Source organism: Sphaerodactylus townsendi, linkage group LG02 (genome assembly GCF_021028975.2).
Source record: "Sphaerodactylus townsendi isolate TG3544 linkage group LG02, MPM_Stown_v2.3, whole genome shotgun sequence".
NCBI lineage: Eukaryota > Metazoa > Chordata > Lepidosauria > Squamata > Sphaerodactylidae > Sphaerodactylus > Sphaerodactylus townsendi.
In genome coordinates, this window is record NC_059426.1 from 166,522,439 (window position 1) to 166,540,303 (window position 17,865).

At 46.5% G+C, this 17,865-nt stretch overlaps 2 protein-coding genes across 2 annotated transcripts in view; both read right to left on the reverse strand.

Annotated features, from left to right (window-relative positions):
• LOC125426857 (SERTA domain-containing protein 2-like) overlaps nt 1-17,865 on the reverse strand; it is a 751,974-nt gene that overhangs the window by 219,596 nt on the left and 514,513 nt on the right. The gene's annotated exons all lie outside the window — the stretch shown is intronic.
• CEP170B (centrosomal protein 170B) overlaps nt 1-17,865 on the reverse strand; it is a 112,437-nt gene that overhangs the window by 30,074 nt on the left and 64,498 nt on the right. The window contains exons 7-14 of the mRNA XM_048484648.1: nt 15,725-15,788; nt 14,809-14,813; nt 13,692-14,168; nt 11,962-12,722; nt 7,573-7,758; nt 4,940-5,075; nt 2,068-3,491; nt 1,711-2,008 (exon numbers count right to left, since the gene is read on the reverse strand). Coding sequence (XP_048340605.1) covers nt 1,711-2,008; nt 2,068-3,491; nt 4,940-5,075; nt 7,573-7,758; nt 11,962-12,722; nt 13,692-14,168; nt 14,809-14,813; nt 15,725-15,788 — 3,351 coding nt within the window. The remainder of the gene's footprint in view (nt 1-1,710; nt 2,009-2,067; nt 3,492-4,939; nt 5,076-7,572; nt 7,759-11,961; nt 12,723-13,691; nt 14,169-14,808; nt 14,814-15,724; nt 15,789-17,865) is intronic.

The window sequence follows — 17,865 nt, forward strand, 5'->3', positions numbered from 1 at the left end:
TTCTATCAGCTGTTCGGGCCCTGCGGGACCTTGGTGAGTTCCACAGGGCCTGTAAAACTGAATTATTCCGCCGGGCCTTTGGGGAGGCCGGCCGCGGATTGCCTGCCCCCTCTGATGCCCCCGTGCCCTTTGTTGTACCATCTTCGGCACTGCCAATGTAGAAGATCTTTATTTTGCCATTATTGCCGGTACCCTCCCAGCGCAGGATCCGGAAGCCATCAACGAATTGTGATCAACCAATGGTGGTTGTGTTAATGCTGCTGTGTTTTTAAGATTTTAATATCACATGTATATTTTGTTTTATTTATTATGTACTGTAGTTATGCACTGTTTGTACACCACCCAGAGCCTTAGGGGGTGGGTGGGTTATTAAGTTGAATAAGTAAATAAGTAAATAAGTAAATAAATAATAACTTCAAGTTTGCGCTGGCCCAACTCTGCCAACCCTCATATTCCAAGGGGGCCATCTGCTCATTTTAAGCCATTTCACCAGCCCAGATCTTAAACCTCGTGAGGCGCTAAACCAGGGATCTCCAGCGTTATGCCCCAATGAGCATTGTGATGTGCCTGTTGTTATGTTTCCCTGGTGCCTCGTGAGCAAACAGCCAACCTTGGCTTTTCTCTACCTCAACAAACCAGGGGGTATTTCAGAAAGTCACAGAAGACATTATCTTAGGGTTGTTAGGGAGATCCCATTAGGTGCCCTCATAATGAGAAGACACTTGGCTTGGAACTTCCCACTATGTTGTGATTGGTTCCATCTCCCATGGCCACCATTTTGTGGAGGTTCCCAATCTCACAAAAATCCCAGGAAGGAATTTTCTTCAAGGTGCACCCATTTGGAAATAGTTGCCTCCATCATAGGAGGATACCTGGCTTGGAACCTCCTATTATTTCATGACCAATCCCACTTCCCATGGCAGCCCACATGCTCCACAAGTTAAAAGAGATTTTGTAGTCTTGAGTTCTTCCTCTAAGGGCCCGTCAAGCTACAAGAACGTTGCAGACTCTGTCTGTGTCTGCGCTAAATAGAAAAGTATCAGCCCCTGTAAAAGGAATGTACAACATGACACAGGATTTTTCTGGACAAACACCTCCCACTTCCCAATATGGGTACAGCTCTGCAAGCATGTAGTCTACATTTCAATCTTCAGTTCCGTGCAAATGGGTAGGAAATCAGAACAGGGTCACCGCAAGCTCTGGCACCTTTTGTGGGTTGAATGAGATACATCAGCACAGCACAATGGGATGCCAAATAGGGAGCCCAACTCTGGCTTGGGAAATTCCTGCAGATTTAGGGGTGGAACCTCAGGAAGGCAGAATCCTGGGAGGGCAGGAGTTCAGTAGAGATGTGTTGCCAAGAAATCTACCCTCCAAAGCTGCCATGTTCTTCAGGACAACTGATCTCTGTAGTTTGCAGAGTTCTGAGAGAACTCCAGGCCAAACTGGAAGGTATCAAGATGCCCACTCCCGCAAACTCTAGATGCACACACACACACAAGTACACAATGTTACTCAGCCATACAGTTTTACTAGCCTCCCTATTGCTGCTTATCTGTGTTATTTGTGAAACAGTGGTGACTGGAAGGGGAGGACCAATTCTTCTACAGCTCTATGATAGCTTAACTATGAATTCTTTGGCAGAAAATTCATGGAATCAGAACTATAAGTGGAAGAAAGTAAGCCGCGCCCATTCACACTTTTACTCACTGGAAGACGAGGAGTATTTGATACTGCTGGGGCGCGTTCGGGTAAAAGGCTGCTTTGACGCAGCTAGCGCCGCCGCCGTCTTCCTAGCAGCATTTCTGGCTTCCGAGACAGGCGGCTTTCGGGTGGCATAATATGACTCCGCACTGCGGCCAGAGAAGGTCGGTCTCGGTGCAGCGCTCTCCGAATCACTTGGGACGTTGAAAGATCCTGCCCGTTTCCTCGGCATCGCGAGAATGTCAAGCCTCGAGAGCTTCTTGGGCTCAACTGGTGGTTTGGATGATGCTGCTGTCCCTTCTTGCTGAGGCGGGTAGTTTTTCTTTCAGCAATCGGGCGCTTCTCCTTCGGTATATTGTTCGCTGGAGGTGGTATCTTCCCAATCGCTTGCGTTCCGAAGTTTCGGTATTCTCTGGTGGGTCTTGGGGTAGATAAACTATTTGACCTTGTGAGAACTTGTTGAATCTTCTGCACAGTTGGAGTGACTTTGCTCTGTTCTTCTTTGGTGGGCTGCGAGAAAGGCTTCTTTCTGGTCAGAGGCCTTGAGACAGACAGTTCTTGATCAGAGGAGACGTTTTCGATTGCTGGCAAATACGGGAGGTTGTTACTGCGTTCATCATCGGTATAATCCTGAGACCCTCCAGTCCCTGTGCTACGTTTAATTTGGAAGCGTTTTGCGTTTTCATTTTTGTTTCCAGACTCTGGCGGGACGGTCCTGCGTTTCTCCGAAAGCCTTTCGCGTGCGCTCGGTTGAACGTTCTGCTCTTGTATCGATGGAACGGACGAGGATTTCTCTTTTTGCGAGGGCGTCCCAGCTTTACACTTTGGTGGATGGGTGGGGATGTTCTTACCACTGACCAAGCTCACGGTGCTTGCCGTGTCCACGTCAGAGTCCCCAGATAAGGAGTCTTCCAACTGCCCCGGGGCACCTTCTGGAGCATCAAGCTGTTGGGTTTGGCAGATCAATTTGGCTTCCAGTGCGGCCAGAGCTGTTTCAGTGTCTTTCAGAAGAAGGTGAGTGTCTGGATTATAGTCCATGCGGTTTGCTCGTACAACGTCCAGATCTTTAAGCAGAGGGTGGCTGGAGATATGGGGTAGCCTGTTTTGAGAAACGTTGCTGCTCGCCTTCTCTTTGGTAAAACTTTCCTGCCGGACAAAAGATGTGGTCTCTTTTGCGGTGGCTTCTTGTTCTTGAAGAAGGAGACCCGAGTGTATGGAAACAACCATTTTTCCGTTTGAGCTAACATAGCTGTTGTTGATGCCTTTAACAGTTGGCTTGGCAGATGGGAAAGCAGCCTCTTCTTTGTCTGCTCGAGAACGAAAGGTGCTTGGGGGAAGCTTAGAAGGAAGTCCCGCCTCCTCGTCATCCCCGATGTAAAACGAAGTGGACAACGGATCACTCGAAGCTCTCAGACTCGAAAGCTTGGGCACAGCAGGCGGATGATTCTGAGATTTTCCGCGGTCAGGCCTCACTTGCTCCGGCTTGTCTTGGCATTTCCTTCCTTTCTCCAGGCCGAAACCGTCATCAGATTTGCTGGCATCACTAAGGCTGTCGGGGTCGAGATCTTCTTGAAGGAGCAGCAGACTGGAAGGATCCACATAGATCTCGGCCCTGTGGTCATTTGTAGCATTTCTTGAGGGAACATCAGAAAAGGATTCTGGGCAGATTAAAATGGATGGAGTTGGAATTTCAGAGTTGTCACCTGGTGGGAGTTGAGGAAGAAGGCGCCTCGTCCGTGAAGCCACAGAGGTCTCCGATTCTCCCATTTTAGGACTGGAATCCCTCTCTAATAAGAATGAATAAACAGACATCTTATACAACAATGCAGCATGACATGACTTCATTTACACTTCAGAGCTGTACATTTACACTTGGTTTCAGAGGGTAGCAGCGTTGGTCAACAATATAAGAACCAGATTCAAGTACGGTAGCACCTTACAGGCTAACCAGATTCGAGTACAGTAGCACCTTACAGGCTAACCAGATTCGAGTACGGTAGAACCTTACAGGCTAACCAGATTCGAGTATGGTGGCACCTTACAGGCTAACCAGATTTGAGTACGGTAGCCCATTACAGGCTAACCAGATTTGAATATGGTAGCACCTTACAGACTAACCAGATTCGAGTATGGTAGCACCTTACAGGCTAACCAGATTAGAGTATGGTAGCCCCTTACAGGCTAATCAGATTCGAGTACAGTAGCACCTTACAGGCTAATCAGATTCGAGTACGGTAGCACCTTACAGGCTAATCAGATTCGAGTACGGTAGCACCTTACAGGCTAACAAGATTTCTGGGATATAAGCTTTCAAGAGTCAAAGCGTCACTGTGCCTGATGAAGGCAGCGTTGACTGTCGAAAGCCTATGCCTGGGAAATCTTGTTGGTCTCTAAGACGCTACTAGACTCAAATCTAGCACATTTGTACTCAATACATAAAAGCAGAATGGCTATACTTGCCAGACGTCTGAAGGATCCCTGTCTACAGGCAAGGAAAGCTGGTGGCTCTTGACGTCAAATCTGAGGGAAGGAGTAATTGGATGGGCTTTTTTCTGTCTCCGATCAACTCCAGTTTTCTTTCTTGGCCTCTATCAGCTGGGAGGAAAGGAGCAGGGAAGAATGGCCAAGCGAGAAAGAAGACACAAGGGAGAAAAAAGCCTGGCCAATGGCTTCTCTTTACCCGTGAACTGAACCCCAACAGTTTTCTTTGCCTGTAGAAATTCAGTGCTATCCCAAGAGTAGAGCCATGCCCCGGCAGGCTTCCCGGGATCACCACCGGCTAAGGTAAGTGGGGCACAGGGGGTGGGGGGCACCCAGAGCAGGTGTTGCCCCAGGCGCCATTTCCCCCTGCTACGCCTCTGCACAGAGGTCCAACTTAATCACGGTCAGATTCTCCATGACATCTGAACGCGGGCACCTGGGCAGAAAGGACTTGGTTTGCTGCCCAAAAACCAGAATTCCAAAACTCAGTTGATCAAATGACTAAGTTGCAGGAAGCCCTCCTTGCAAAGAGAGGTGGGAGGAAAGCAAATGAGCACAGGTAACGAGCCACGTTCGGTCCCGTTTCCAACAAATCCGCATTCAGTCTCAGTTCATCGTGACATCTGCATGGAGCCAGTTTCTTCTGGAAAGACAGCACTGTAACAAACACCAACCCGCACGCAAAGCTACAGAAAGAAGGCACAAAACCAGAGGCGCTCTGCAATGTGAGACCGGCAGCGGTGGCAGTACATACCAGTGCCAGCCTGAGAGACGGGCACCGGCTGCTGGGCATCTCCAAGTCCTGCAGCGGATCCTGAGTCTGTGTAGCTATCTGCCAGGCTCGCCCATCTTGACACCCATTTCTGACCACCTTGAGACGCTGGTGGAATCTAGAACAAAAAAAAAAGATTTTTTTTTTTTAAGTGAGGAAGAAAGGAAATCCCGTACCGTTAAACCGACATCATTCACCAGTGCTTCGTTCTAAACCACGGCATCTTGGCATTTTGCTGCTGGTAATAAGAACTGTTTTTAGGGGAAGAACAATTATGCAAGAACAAATCAAAGGAAAAGGAGGTCTTATGGCAGTGGCGTAGGAGGTTAAGAGCTCGTGTATCTAATCTGGAGGAACCGGGTTTGATTCCCAGCTCTGCCGCCTGAACTGTGGAGGCTTATCTGGGGAATTCATATTAGCCTGTACACTCTCACACACGCCAGCTGGGTGACCTTGGGCTAGTCACAGCTTCTCGGAGCTCTCTCAGCCCCACCCACCTCACAGGGTGTTTGTTGTGAGGGGGGAAGGGCAAGGAGATTGTCAGCCCCTTTGAGTCTCCTACAGGAGAGAAAGGGGGAATATAAATCCAAACTCTTCTTCTTCTTCTTCTTTTAAAGACTAACATTCTGACCAGAGCTCACTTCATCATATGCATCAGGCGTGTACTCATATACACATTTAACTTTCTGGCAACGATCCACAGGCAAGGAAAAAAGAAATTGTAAATAGCAAGATCAAGAAGTAAGAAATGAAAAAGTACAGCTCCTATGCACACTAAAAAACTGAGAGCCAGAAATGCATATGATTTTACACAAATACACGAAGCTGTCTTATATGGAGTCAGACCATTATCAAGGTTTCTGCCGTCTCTGCTGACTGATGGTGGCTCTTGGGGTAAAGCCCTTTTACATCATCTACCACCTGAATCCTGTTTGACTAGCTATGCTGAGAATTGAACTTGGAACCTTCTGGATACGAAGATGTGAGCCACAGCCCTTCTCCATGTACTTTTCCCCTGAAACCTTGGAATATCATTGCCTATCTTCAGTAGACAATATTGAATGAGATGGGCCAATGTTTTGACTCCATGGAAGAAAGTTTTCCGTATCATTACACCTGAATGTGACCAAAAACATAACATCCACAAAATAAGGCCATATTCAGATCATAGAATCATAGAGTTGAAAGAGACCAACAAGGACCATCGAGTCCAACCCCCTGCCAGGCAGGAACACACAATCAAAGCGCTCCTGACATTTGATCATCCAGCCTCTGTTTAAAAACCTCCAAAGAAGGACACTCCATCACTTTCCAAGGCAGTGAATTCCACTGTCGAACAGCCCTGACAGTCAGAAAGTTCTTCCTAATGTTTAGGTGGAATCTCTTTTCCTGCTCCTTGAATCCATTACTCCGTGTCCTAGTCTCTGAGATCGAGGGGATTGTTCTAAAAATCTGGGGTAATCCACAGGTTTGCAGAAAAATCCAGGAATGTTTTGGGGGGAAAGGAAGCGAATGAGGTTTATAAAAAGGCCAAAACTGAAACAAACCAGGGGACCAAATACACATCACAAGAACTCAGTCACCATCTGGAGAGTTCCCAAACAACCCACAAACATGGCTGCAGGCAGCTGTGACCACCACTGGGAGAAGATGAACAAGATGAGAGGGGGAAACAGCAATTAGAAAAATGACAATGCAAGGCGCTGGAGGTGGCAGTGTTTGTGGGGCTGACAGAACCAGCCAGTGGTGGTGGTGGTGGTGGTGGAGGAGGAGGAGGAGGAGTAGAAGAAGAAGTAGTAGAAGTAGAAGAGGAGGAGGAGGAGGAGGAGGAGGAGGAGGAGGAGGAGGAAAAGGAGAAGAAGGAGGAGGAGAAGGAGAAGGAGAAGGAGAAGAAGGAGAAGGAGAAGAAGGAGAAGGAGAAGGAGGAGGAGGAGGAGGAGGAGAAGAAGAAGAAGAAGAAGAAGAAGAAGAAGATGAGGAGGAGGAGGAGGAGGAGGAGGAGTTTGGATGTATATCCCTCTTTCTCTCAAAGGGACTGACAATCTCCTTGCCCTTCCCCCCTCACAACAAATACCCTGTGAGGTGGATGGGGCTGAGAGAGCTCTGAAAAACTGTGACTAGTCCAAGGTCACCCAGCTAGCGTGTGTTGGAGTACACAAGCTTATCTGATTTCTCCAGATAAGCCTCCACAGCTCAAGTGGCAGAGCAGGGAATCAAACCTGGTTCCTCCAGATTAGAGTACACCTGCTCTTAACCACTATGGCACTGCTGCTCCTGGTGAGATGGAGAGATCGGCAGCGGCCAAAAGAGCAAAGGAAAATGAGGCAGCAGGCAAGCCACATGGCAGAAGCAGTGGGTGAGCGAGTGTAAAAGAGAGGAGGTATAGAACGGAGGATGCAAGCAAGCTAAGGCAAGACGGATGATGGAGATGAAAGATCTGGTGGGAAGCAACCAGGGAGGCGGGGAGAAGAGTGGGTGGGATCTCTCCTGGGAGTCTCCTGAGGGCCCCTATTTGTATCTAAGTCTAATTTTACAGCTGTAAGAGTTAGAAAAAAAAACAGATCTGTGGATTTAAGCCAGGAAATTAAGGCATTATAGCTGACAAGGAGTGGCACCTGCATCTCTGTGTGATGTCCGCTCGCCACTTTGGAAGCAATAACCTGCATCATAGTCACCCGTGGGTTCGAGCCATTTTCCCCGGTCACTTGATGGGATACCAGTTCTTCTTTTTCACCAATAACTGGCCTGAAGGCTGGTGAAGACGATTTGGGGAATTCAGGAGACTCCAAAACACCAAAAACCTGATGAAACAAAAGCAGAAATTTTAACAAAATAACGTATTTTTATTCCATCACAGGTCTCTGTTTAGAATCTCCAACCAGGTCAGCCTACAAGAGTTCCTTCATAGGGGAGCACCTTTCCTCAGCCACCATGGAAACATCTGAGAGGTGACAGTCACCATAAAAGAAGAAGAAGAATGGATTTATATCCCCCCTTTCTCTCCTGCAGGAGACTCAAAGGGGCTGACAATCTCCTTGCCCTTCCCCCCTCACAACAAACACCCTGTGAGGTAAGTGGGACTGAGAGAGCTCCGAAAGGCTGTGACTAGCCCAAGGTCACCCAGCTGGCGTGTGTGGGAGTAAACAGTCTAATCTGAATTCCCCAGATAAGCCTCCACAGCTCAGGCGACAGAGCTGGGAATCAAACCCGGTTCCTCCAGATACACGAGCTCTTAACCTCCTATGCTACTCCTGCTCCATATAAGGCCTGTTATATGGGTCTCTGTCATCCCACTGAAGTCCTCTCTTCCCATTCGTGTAATAACCAAGTGGGAAAGACTTCCAGTCCTGCAAATTCCACATTATGATTCTACTGTAATAATACATAAATGGACCTTCAATTAGCTCGCACCTGGAAAACAACCAGAATGGCTTGTATTTCTGGGGTTTTTACAATTGTTTGTATGATTCTATCAAGTGCTTTAAAATTAAGCTTCTTACTGGCTATTTGGGGGGGGGGGTTGGCTGTGGTCTGGTAGCTTTAGCTCCTAATGTTTTGTTCACATCTACAGCTGCCATCTAAGGAGGCTGGCCTCTGAAGACACTATTCGTAGATGCAGGCAAAGCATTAAGAGCGTAAACTACCTCACTATGGTCACACAGCTTCAGTAACAACAGAAGAGTTGGATTTGTATCCTGCTTTTCTCAACCATAAGGTCAAAGCGGCTTACAAACTCCTTCCCTTCCTCTCACCTTGTGCGGTAGGTGGGGCTGGGAGAATTCAGAAAAAACTGTGACTAGCCCAAGGTCAGCTAGCAGCCTTCATCTGGAGGAGTGGGGAAACAACCTGGTTCAGCAGATTAGAGTCCGCCACTCATGTGGAAGAGAGGGGAATCGAACCCGGGAGCAGCAGTGGCGTAGTGGCTAAGAGCAATGGCTAAGAGCAGGTGCACTCTGATCTGGAGGAGCCAGGTTTGATTCCCCGCTCTGCCGCCTGAGCTGTGGAGGCTTCTCTGGGGGAATTCAGATTAGCCTGTGCACTCCCACGCACGCCAGCTGGGTGACCTTGGGCTAGTCACAGCTTCTCGGAGCTCTCTCAGCCCCACCCACCTCCCAGGGTGTTTGTTGTGAGGGGGGAAGGGCCAGGAGATTGTCAGCCCCTTTGAGTCTCCTGCAGGAGAGACTCAATATATAAATCCATATATAGAAATCCAAAACTCTTCTTCTTCTCTTCTTCCAGATTAGAGTCCCCTGCTCTTAACCACCACACCATGCTGGCTCTCCCACCAGTCTAGTTGATTCTAGCTGTGAAAGCCTCAAACCCTGTATCAAGCTTCCTAGTTGGTTTGAGTTTCGGATTTTAATCCTTTGCCTCTGGACAAGCTGTTTCTTCTCCTGTTCTGGACCACAGTGGACCGCCGTCTTCTCTTCAGGACAGGCAACATGTGATTTTATTTTCTCCACTTATTTCCCCTTTAGATTCTCCATCAGTACCCTGATGAAGGAACAACAAAAGGTAGCACTTCTAAGATCGTGCTACCATATACAGATGTTGCTTCATGCTTTAGCTTTCCTATCTGCTCCACTTTCTAGCTTTGTATCTGGTTGGGAGAAATGAAAAATTTCATACTGGAAATCCTCTCTGTCCCATCTTTTTAAAGAAGACTGATCTAGACGGAATTGTGTAGACAACAGATTGAAATGGTCCCAAATAACAACCCTGGAACATATGTTCCAAGAATACTCTTGGAAAGGGATAAGAAGAAACAAAGTAATAGTATAATTATATGGCCTGGTGTGATTTTAGAAGTCATCCAGTTAATTACCAATTGATGTAATTTGTTGGGGCTCAGGTGCAGAAGTGTCTGAGCAACCAACTTCACAGAAGTGAAGATATGATTCAAAGATGAGTGTATTGGTCCAGGGCCAAAATGTATCCATATGCATGAGAAATCTGTAATCACTGTTTTTGAAGACACAGTCACAAGCATGAACTAACGTTTTTTTATATATATTAAAATGTTTTCTGTGCAGAAAACCTTGTATGACGTTTGAAGTTGTATGATAATTAGTTAGTCAAGAGCGTACGCCTTTATCAAGAGGGACAGTTAGCTATTATTAGAATATGATGTTGAAATAATAAAAATAAGCTCTTCTCAGAAGGGGCTCTTTGCCGGCTGCCTGCATATTTTTATGCATTTTTAGCATCATCCCTCTCTGTCATCCTTCATGGTAAAACACAATTTTTAAAAAATTTAAAATACACAATAGCCAATGCTACTTATGGGCTACTTCCAGACTAACACCTTGTTAGGTCTTGGTACAACGATCAATAATTGTGGATATAAAATCAGAAGTCTTTACTGGGTTGTCTGCAAGGTCGCAAGAAGCAGGAAGCCAGATCTGGGGATCCTGGTTCCTGCAAACATATTTATTTCCTTCTTTCCCTGCTCAGACACACACACCCCTCCCATCTTCCCACAGATTAGTAGAACAACAAGGTGTGGAGAGCTTTGTTATGGAGTTCCGAGTGTCTCAAGGCAAAGTGACAGTCTTCTGCCGGAAGCCTCCCTCCAATAGGTCCATCAACATATGACAGATAGGTATATCAAAAGATGTTTCCCCCTTGCCCAGGTGTGGCCTTGGGCCCCGAATGGTGTGATGCCAGGGAGGACAGGAGCCACACCTGACACACTTTCACAGGTTTGCCAGCACTTCTATTCTCAGAGTGCCATTTTCACCTCTACTCTCTCCTGTGACAGTCTAGCACCACCCCGTTACAACCCTGCTCTCAGGGAAGATGGGGTCTTCCAGAGACAGGATTTCAGCGGGGGCATTTGGGACTGTAACAATGAGCGTTTCCCCACTTACCTGCTGCTGCGCGCTACTCTCCCCAAGTAGCGCGGGTCCCCCGGCACTCCCCATTACAGGGGCGGAGACAATGCAGCCGCCCCAACGCTGCCACTGTTGTGCCCCTTCAGCGAGCAACATTCCTGGCGCCTTTTGAAACGGTGCCTTTTGATGTCGTGGGGAAGCCCAGGTGCGCGTCAGAAATGACGCGCACTGGGAGTAGCGCGCAGCAACCACTCACCCAGGTAAGTGGGGAAACAACCAATTAGTGGGAAACATGAAAATCACACGCTTATGAGGTTAGTGAATGCCCTGGTGCCCGTGAAAATGCTAGTTTTGATCCAAGCCAGTGAAAGAATCATATTAACTTTAACTGGGGTTAGCGGTCGCTTTGATGTAAGGTTATGGGCATTCATGTCAAAGGGGAACAAGGTGATCCAGTGGCCTTCTTCCAGATCCACTAGCCACAGTCACAGATCGGGAGTGCTGCATTTGCACCAGACCGTCTTTGCCTTCACACCCATGGCACAGTTTGGTTAAACATCAATGTAAGCTGAATCTTGCTATGTAATTTAGCGTCATTTAATGTGTTACGTTAGCAATTGCACTTTGCTTCAATTCAGTTCAGTTTCTGTTGGCGATTTTTTTTTTTAGATTTCTAGTTGGTTCTACGCCCCAAATCCTATCACATTGTATACTGAACATCCATCCTGTTGATTGTGTGGACTCACTCTATGTAGTTTGCCTTGTATCTCAGAGAGAAAGGCAGACTGTAAAGAATGGAAATAAATGTAGTAACAAGTACTAGGTCAAGCTTTGCGAAACACAAGAAGGAGGAGAAAAATCCTTACAGAAGGGTCGTTGTTTTTGTGTTTTGAAAAAGTGAAAGATTTCTTTGTTTTGTTGAGACTCCCAGCTCTTCAGAGGAATTAGGATGTATCTGACTTGGATTTTCATTGGCAAGAAATTTCACAGCGCATGGAAATATCCATGATGTGAGCTTGAAAGTGTCTAGTGTTCAAAACCGTTTGAGATATTACAGTTTTCTTTCCTCTCATTTCTTTACATAAAACATTACTTTTTAAAAAATCAACAGCAAACCAACACAAGCATTTTGTTCGTCAACGTTTCCTACCTCTTAATATATTTTTTTACCTGATCGATCATTTTCCGAGCTTCTTCCACTTCTTTATCTTGCGATTCAGTCTCGATGGTGTAGGTGCCGGTCTCGCTCAAGCTATCCTCTTCTTCGTGCTTCCTGGCTTTGATCAAGTTCGGATCGACCACGGGCGTACAGATTGCTTCTGGGGGTGAGGCCACCACCACCCGAGGGGTAAGAGACGTGGGCACGGGAGACGGCTTCTCCACAGCTTTCACAGCCTGAGAGCTCTCTTTGAGATATTCGGCCGCAAAATCCTGAGTGATTTTCGACTTCCGCCCAGCGCTGCCGTGAGTTTTGACCAACGACCTTGAGGTGGAGGATGAGGAAGAGCTGATCCGTTCTTCCGTCTTCTCCCTCTTAAAGGAGCCGGCTCTTGGCGTGTTGAAAGAGTTGCTCGGCCCTTTAGCTCCAACAGGGGCCAGGAGTGATGATGGCGCAGAACTCCCGGGTTTCTCAGCGGGTGCAGTGATTTTGCGTTTCTCAACCTTGGCCTTCAGGGCGGGATCCACCTCATTTTGGGTGGAGTGGCCACTAGCGGTGAACGACTGAGACCTCTTTTTCCGAGGAGTGTCGTCGTCAAAGAACTCAATGACAAAGGCCTGCTGGTTGTGGAGCATTTCCTGAGGGTCACGCCGGATTTGCCGCTGGAGTTTGGCTTGCTCGGTCATATTTTCTTGGACAACCGACTCTTTCTCCGGTTTGGGGGCGACTGGGTCTTCCGAATCACTCTGTGTTCCGTCCTCGTGTCTGTTACCTGTAAAGTTTGTGCACAATTAAAGTCGCCCTGATTCGGGGTTTCGTTAACAAAACATCAGTCTCACTGCACTAGGATCTGCCGGACCTGGAAACTCAGATATTTTAACATTTATGCAAAGGTTATGATTCAATTACTGATCCGCCAGCCTGATTTTTAACCAAGCTGGAATTGATTTGCTTGAGCCATCTGGAAGAACCTTCCAGCAACTTGCACCTGCCCTCTACTTGTTCACGTTCTGATTTACAACAGCAAATAAAGTGCAACGGGGTACACAGTACCAGAACGAGCAAATGTCACCACATAAAACTGTGTAAGTAAACTACAGTCAATGCCAACTTCAAAAAGACTATAGTTTACTCTTACAAAAATAGACTCGTATTATAATGTAAAAAATACAGAGGATATGCACTCAGCCACAAAGAACCATCAAAAACTATATGCTTTGTGGAAAAATTACGATGTCCCAAAAATAGAGGAATGACAAAGCTCCACACTATACAAACCCTCAATGAAGCTGCAATTTGTGGAGGAATGCCCAAAGCTCCAGGACAGGCAACTAGCTATACCTCCCGTTTTGCAGAAAAGATATGTGTATCTAAGTACAGATATGCTGGTGTGTACAATTGCACAACAAGTACAGATACGCTGGTGTGTACAATTGCACAACTTAAAGATATGAATGTCTCAACGAGAAAACAAAGCAACCTTTTGCCTGAACGAACCAAAACATCAAGATGCTTTTGCACAGGTGGGGAAAAGCTCCCTTGAACATCCAGTTCAAATATGTCCCATGTTAACCTTGCAAGAAACTGATTATTTGACACGCCTGAAGTCATGCGAGAAAACTGCAAGAGGAAGGCATTCAGTGCCAGGATTCCTCTTCTTAACGTGGCATTCTTGATCTTCATTAAAACTAGGATCCCTCACCCGATCCCTTGCAGGAGTTTCTGCAACCTCCGTGCTTACCTTTCAGAGTGCTCACGTGCACTGGGAGGTCGCTCTTGGTGCTGTACACATCATCCCCCGCCGCCTGCCTTCTTATGAGGCAGGGGTCATTCTGCACCAGCCAGTCGGCCACTTTGTTCTCTGCCGAAATCATCTCGGCGTGCGCAGCTTCCTTGGCAAGGTTCCTTTTCTGTCTGAGCGAAAATTTGGTGATGTGGTCCTTGATCTTGATTTTGCCGGGAGTGCAGTCGTCAAATTCAATGGTGAAAGAGGCGTGGCTTTGCACCACGGGCGGCACTGCCGTGTCGACGTCCTTGGTGGGAATCTCGTGGACTTGGGCCTCTGGAGGTTTCATTGGCTGCTGGAATTCTTTCGTTGGGATTTCAAAATAACTAGGTTCTCTTCGGAAGGCATAGATGGAGTCACCTTGAGAATCTCTGTAACCAGTGATGTTACCGTTGATTTCTTCTTCATGTGGGCCGATTTCTTTAGTTCTTTCTAAAAGTTAAAAACAAAAAAAAATTAAGGGTAGAGGACAGTACTTAAGTATGCGCTTGCAGATGCCACGACTGCTGTGCTTTAGACACTGAACGGTAGATTGCTTTTACTATTTTAACTTGATGTCTACCTGTTACCCCTTTTGCCCTGGTCCCCCTCCAAGTTGTTCAGAGTTCTCCTTTCCCTATTTTACTATTTTTGCCATAACTTGGATTGTTCTGGTTAGTCTAATCTGATTAGTTCTCAGAAGTGCAGGATCAACCCTGGTTAGATCTTGGATGGGAGACCACCAAGGAACACCAGGGTTGCTATGCAGAAGCAGGAAAAGGCAAACCACCTCTGAATGTCTCTCACCTTGACAATCCTAGGGGGGTTGCCATAAGTCTGCTATGACCAGAGGCGTAGCTGGGCCATACTGCACCCGGTGCATACTCTGTGTTCCCCCCTTCCCACCCCCAGCAGCACCCTGCCCTCCACTCACCTTAGTTCAGCCAGGAAAAGCGGCCTGTTCCCTTCAGGCTGAAAATGGCCTGGTGGGAACTACACTTCCCATGGGACCTTAGGGCTCGCAAGGTCTCCTGCAAAATGTAGTTCCCACGAGGCCATTTTCACCCTGAAGGGAACAGGCCGCTTCTCCAGCCTGCACTGTTTCAATAAGGTAAGAGTGGGCGCAGGGGGGGCAACACAAGTGGGCAGGGGAGTGGGGCACCGCGGGTGATTTTCCACCCCACCCCCTGGCATGCGCCCGGTGCAATGCGCACTCCCCAGTCCCCTGGTCGCTCCGCCTCTAGCTATGACCTGGTCGCAAAAAACAACAACAAAACAGAACCAAATATGGGCCTTTTAAAAAGGAAGTCAGATTTTTAAATTCAGATATATGGGAAGGATGCCCTGACCTGAATTGGTCGGCTAGGTTGATCTTGTCAGATTTCAGAAGCTAAGTAGGGTTGGCCCCGGTTAGTATTTGGATGGGAGACCACCAAGGAACTCCAGAGTTGCTACCGAGGACAGGCAAAGGCAAACCACCTCTGAATATCTCTTGCCCTGAAAATCCTATGGAGTGGCAAAAAGCTTGTTGCCACTTTCCACCACTTCCAACTGGAGTTTTTCAAACGGTGACACTTCACGGGTTTTACCGTTGTTGTTTTGACTTTGTTTTTTAATAATGTTTTATTTATAACATAAGTGGCAAGGGAGAGTTTGTTTATTTATTTATTTATCTATCTATCTATCTATCTATCTATTTATTTATTTATTTATTTTATTTATTTATTACATTTTATATAATCGCTTTCCTCCCAGAGGAATCATGGGCGGTGAACATGAATATACAAACAGAGCACAAATAAAATCAATAAATCTCAAATCGTTAAATAAATCATAGTAAATGGCTCTATGGTCTTTGAATCATTAAAACCCCACAAAAGAGACAGGTGGCTGATAAATGTTTTAAATCAATCAATCAAACAATACCTGAGTAATTGCCTCTTCCTGGCCTCACACTGTCATCCTCAAGGGTTTCTCCAATCCTCTATTGATTGGCATCAGTCCCTCACCCCACCAACGACATGGCTGGCCGCGTGAGGGGGGTCGCGGTCATGATTGATCCTGTTGTCGTCTCTGGAGATGGAAAAAAATGTTTTAAGCAAAAGTTAAAAGTTTGTAGTTAACTTCCTGGAAGGTGTCATAAGACAAAAAATAACCGATTGTAGAAGGTGCCAAAGTATCTCTTCTAGACAATAGAGAACATCTTTACTCCTTAAAATGCCTTTCAGGAAGACAGGGAACGCATTTCACTAAACTGTGTTCTACGCAAGTCAATCACTCCCTGCTTAAATACCTAGAGCTTTCAACACTCCCTCACTGCAAACGCTAAGGCTCAAATCTGAGTTTAAGAAGAAGAAGAGTTTGGATTTATATTCCCCCTTTCCTGTAAGGAGACTTTCAATCTCCTTTCCCTTCCAACAAACACCCTGTGAGGTGGGTGGGGCTGAGAGAGCTCCGAAGAACTGTGACTAGCCCAAAGTCACCCAGCTGACCTGTGTTGGAGTGCACAAGCTAATCTGGTTCACTAGATAAGAAGAAGAGTTGGATTTATATCCCCCCTTTCTCTCCTGTAGGAAACTCAAAGGGGCTTACAAACTCCTTTCCCTTCCCTCCTCACAACAAACAATCAACTGTGAGAGGTGTGGGTGGGGCTGAGGAGAGCCTTCAGAATAAGAACCAGACGGAAGCCTAAGGCCATCCAGCTGCATGCGGTGGGAGTGTGGCTAGGCTAAAATGGAATTCAGGGATAAGCTTCCACAGCCCAAGCGGCAGAGCCGAGGAATCAAATCCTGTTCCCAGATAGAGTACACTCCGTTCTTTTAACCATTTCACGCCACCAAGCGTTCCACAGCTCAAAGGGCAGAGCAGAATCAAACCCGGTTCTGCAGATTAGAGTGCACCTGTTTCCTGACCATAAATTCACGCTGCTCTTGCATTGGCTATCCACACTTCATTGGAAACTGCATTACTGTAATCATATCAGCTCCTGCTTCTTCCTGTATGGACAAATAAATCCAGGAGCAGAATTGCTGCAGAACAGCAATATCTAACTATGTGCAGACATAGCCAGGGTTCTGTCCTTGATAATTTTTATTTTTTAAAACATGTAGTTAAACACAGTTCATAACCTTAGTCACAGATCTCCTTAGTCCACAGTTAATTCCCACACAGACTGGCCCTCAATCTCCTAATCGTAGACGACAATCCTCAGAACACTTCCCTTTTTGGCTAAATCAGACTTCTTGATAGACCTGCTTAGGACTTGGCTCCATCGTCAAGGAAGAGCTAGAATGACAGCGCATTAGGCTTAAATCCAGATTTCAGAAATTCTAGAAGAGAATCCAGTCCCCTTCCTAGAGCTCTAATACAAAGCTGTCGAGACACGCTGCTAAGAACATAAACCTGCCGTTTCGTTATTGTTAAAAATATTAATTCAGGTCAACATTGCAACATTGCAACTCCAACTTGGTCATACTCTGAAAGACATAAAAACCTCTCATAAATGGGTTCAATGAATGCCTCCTCCTCAATAAGATAGACTTTCAAACAGAGTTCATTGGGTATAGCAGGAATTCTGTCCACAGTCCTCTCATACATGCCGTCACCATTTCATTCTATGCAAATATCACTTCGTACAGAGCACACTCTCAATACACGCCATAAGATAACCTCAAAGTAACATCTTAAATGGGCCACAATCCATCATCCCCGAGTTACGCACAAAGTTTTATTTGTGTTTGTGTGTGCATAAGTCTTTAAAGCATGTATCAACTACAGTGGAACCTCGGTAATCATCGCCTTCTGTTTTCGTCGGTTTCAGTTTTCGCCGGTTGCCCCCGGCCATTTTGTTGCCTCGGTTTTCGCCGGGCGTCTCCATTTTCGGCTATGCCATTTGCATAAATTTATGCTTTTTGCGTAAATCTGCTATGCTGTTTGCGTAAATTTATGCTTTTTGCATAAATCTGCTATGCTGTTTGCGTAAATTTATGCTTTTTGCGTAAATCTGCTACGCTGTTTGAGTAAATTTACGCTTTTTGCGTAAATTGGCTATGCTGTTTGCCTAGCACTGTGGTGGCGAACCTTTGGCACTCCAGATGTTATGGACTACAATTCCCATCAGCCCCTTCCAGCATGGCCACTGGCCTAGCGC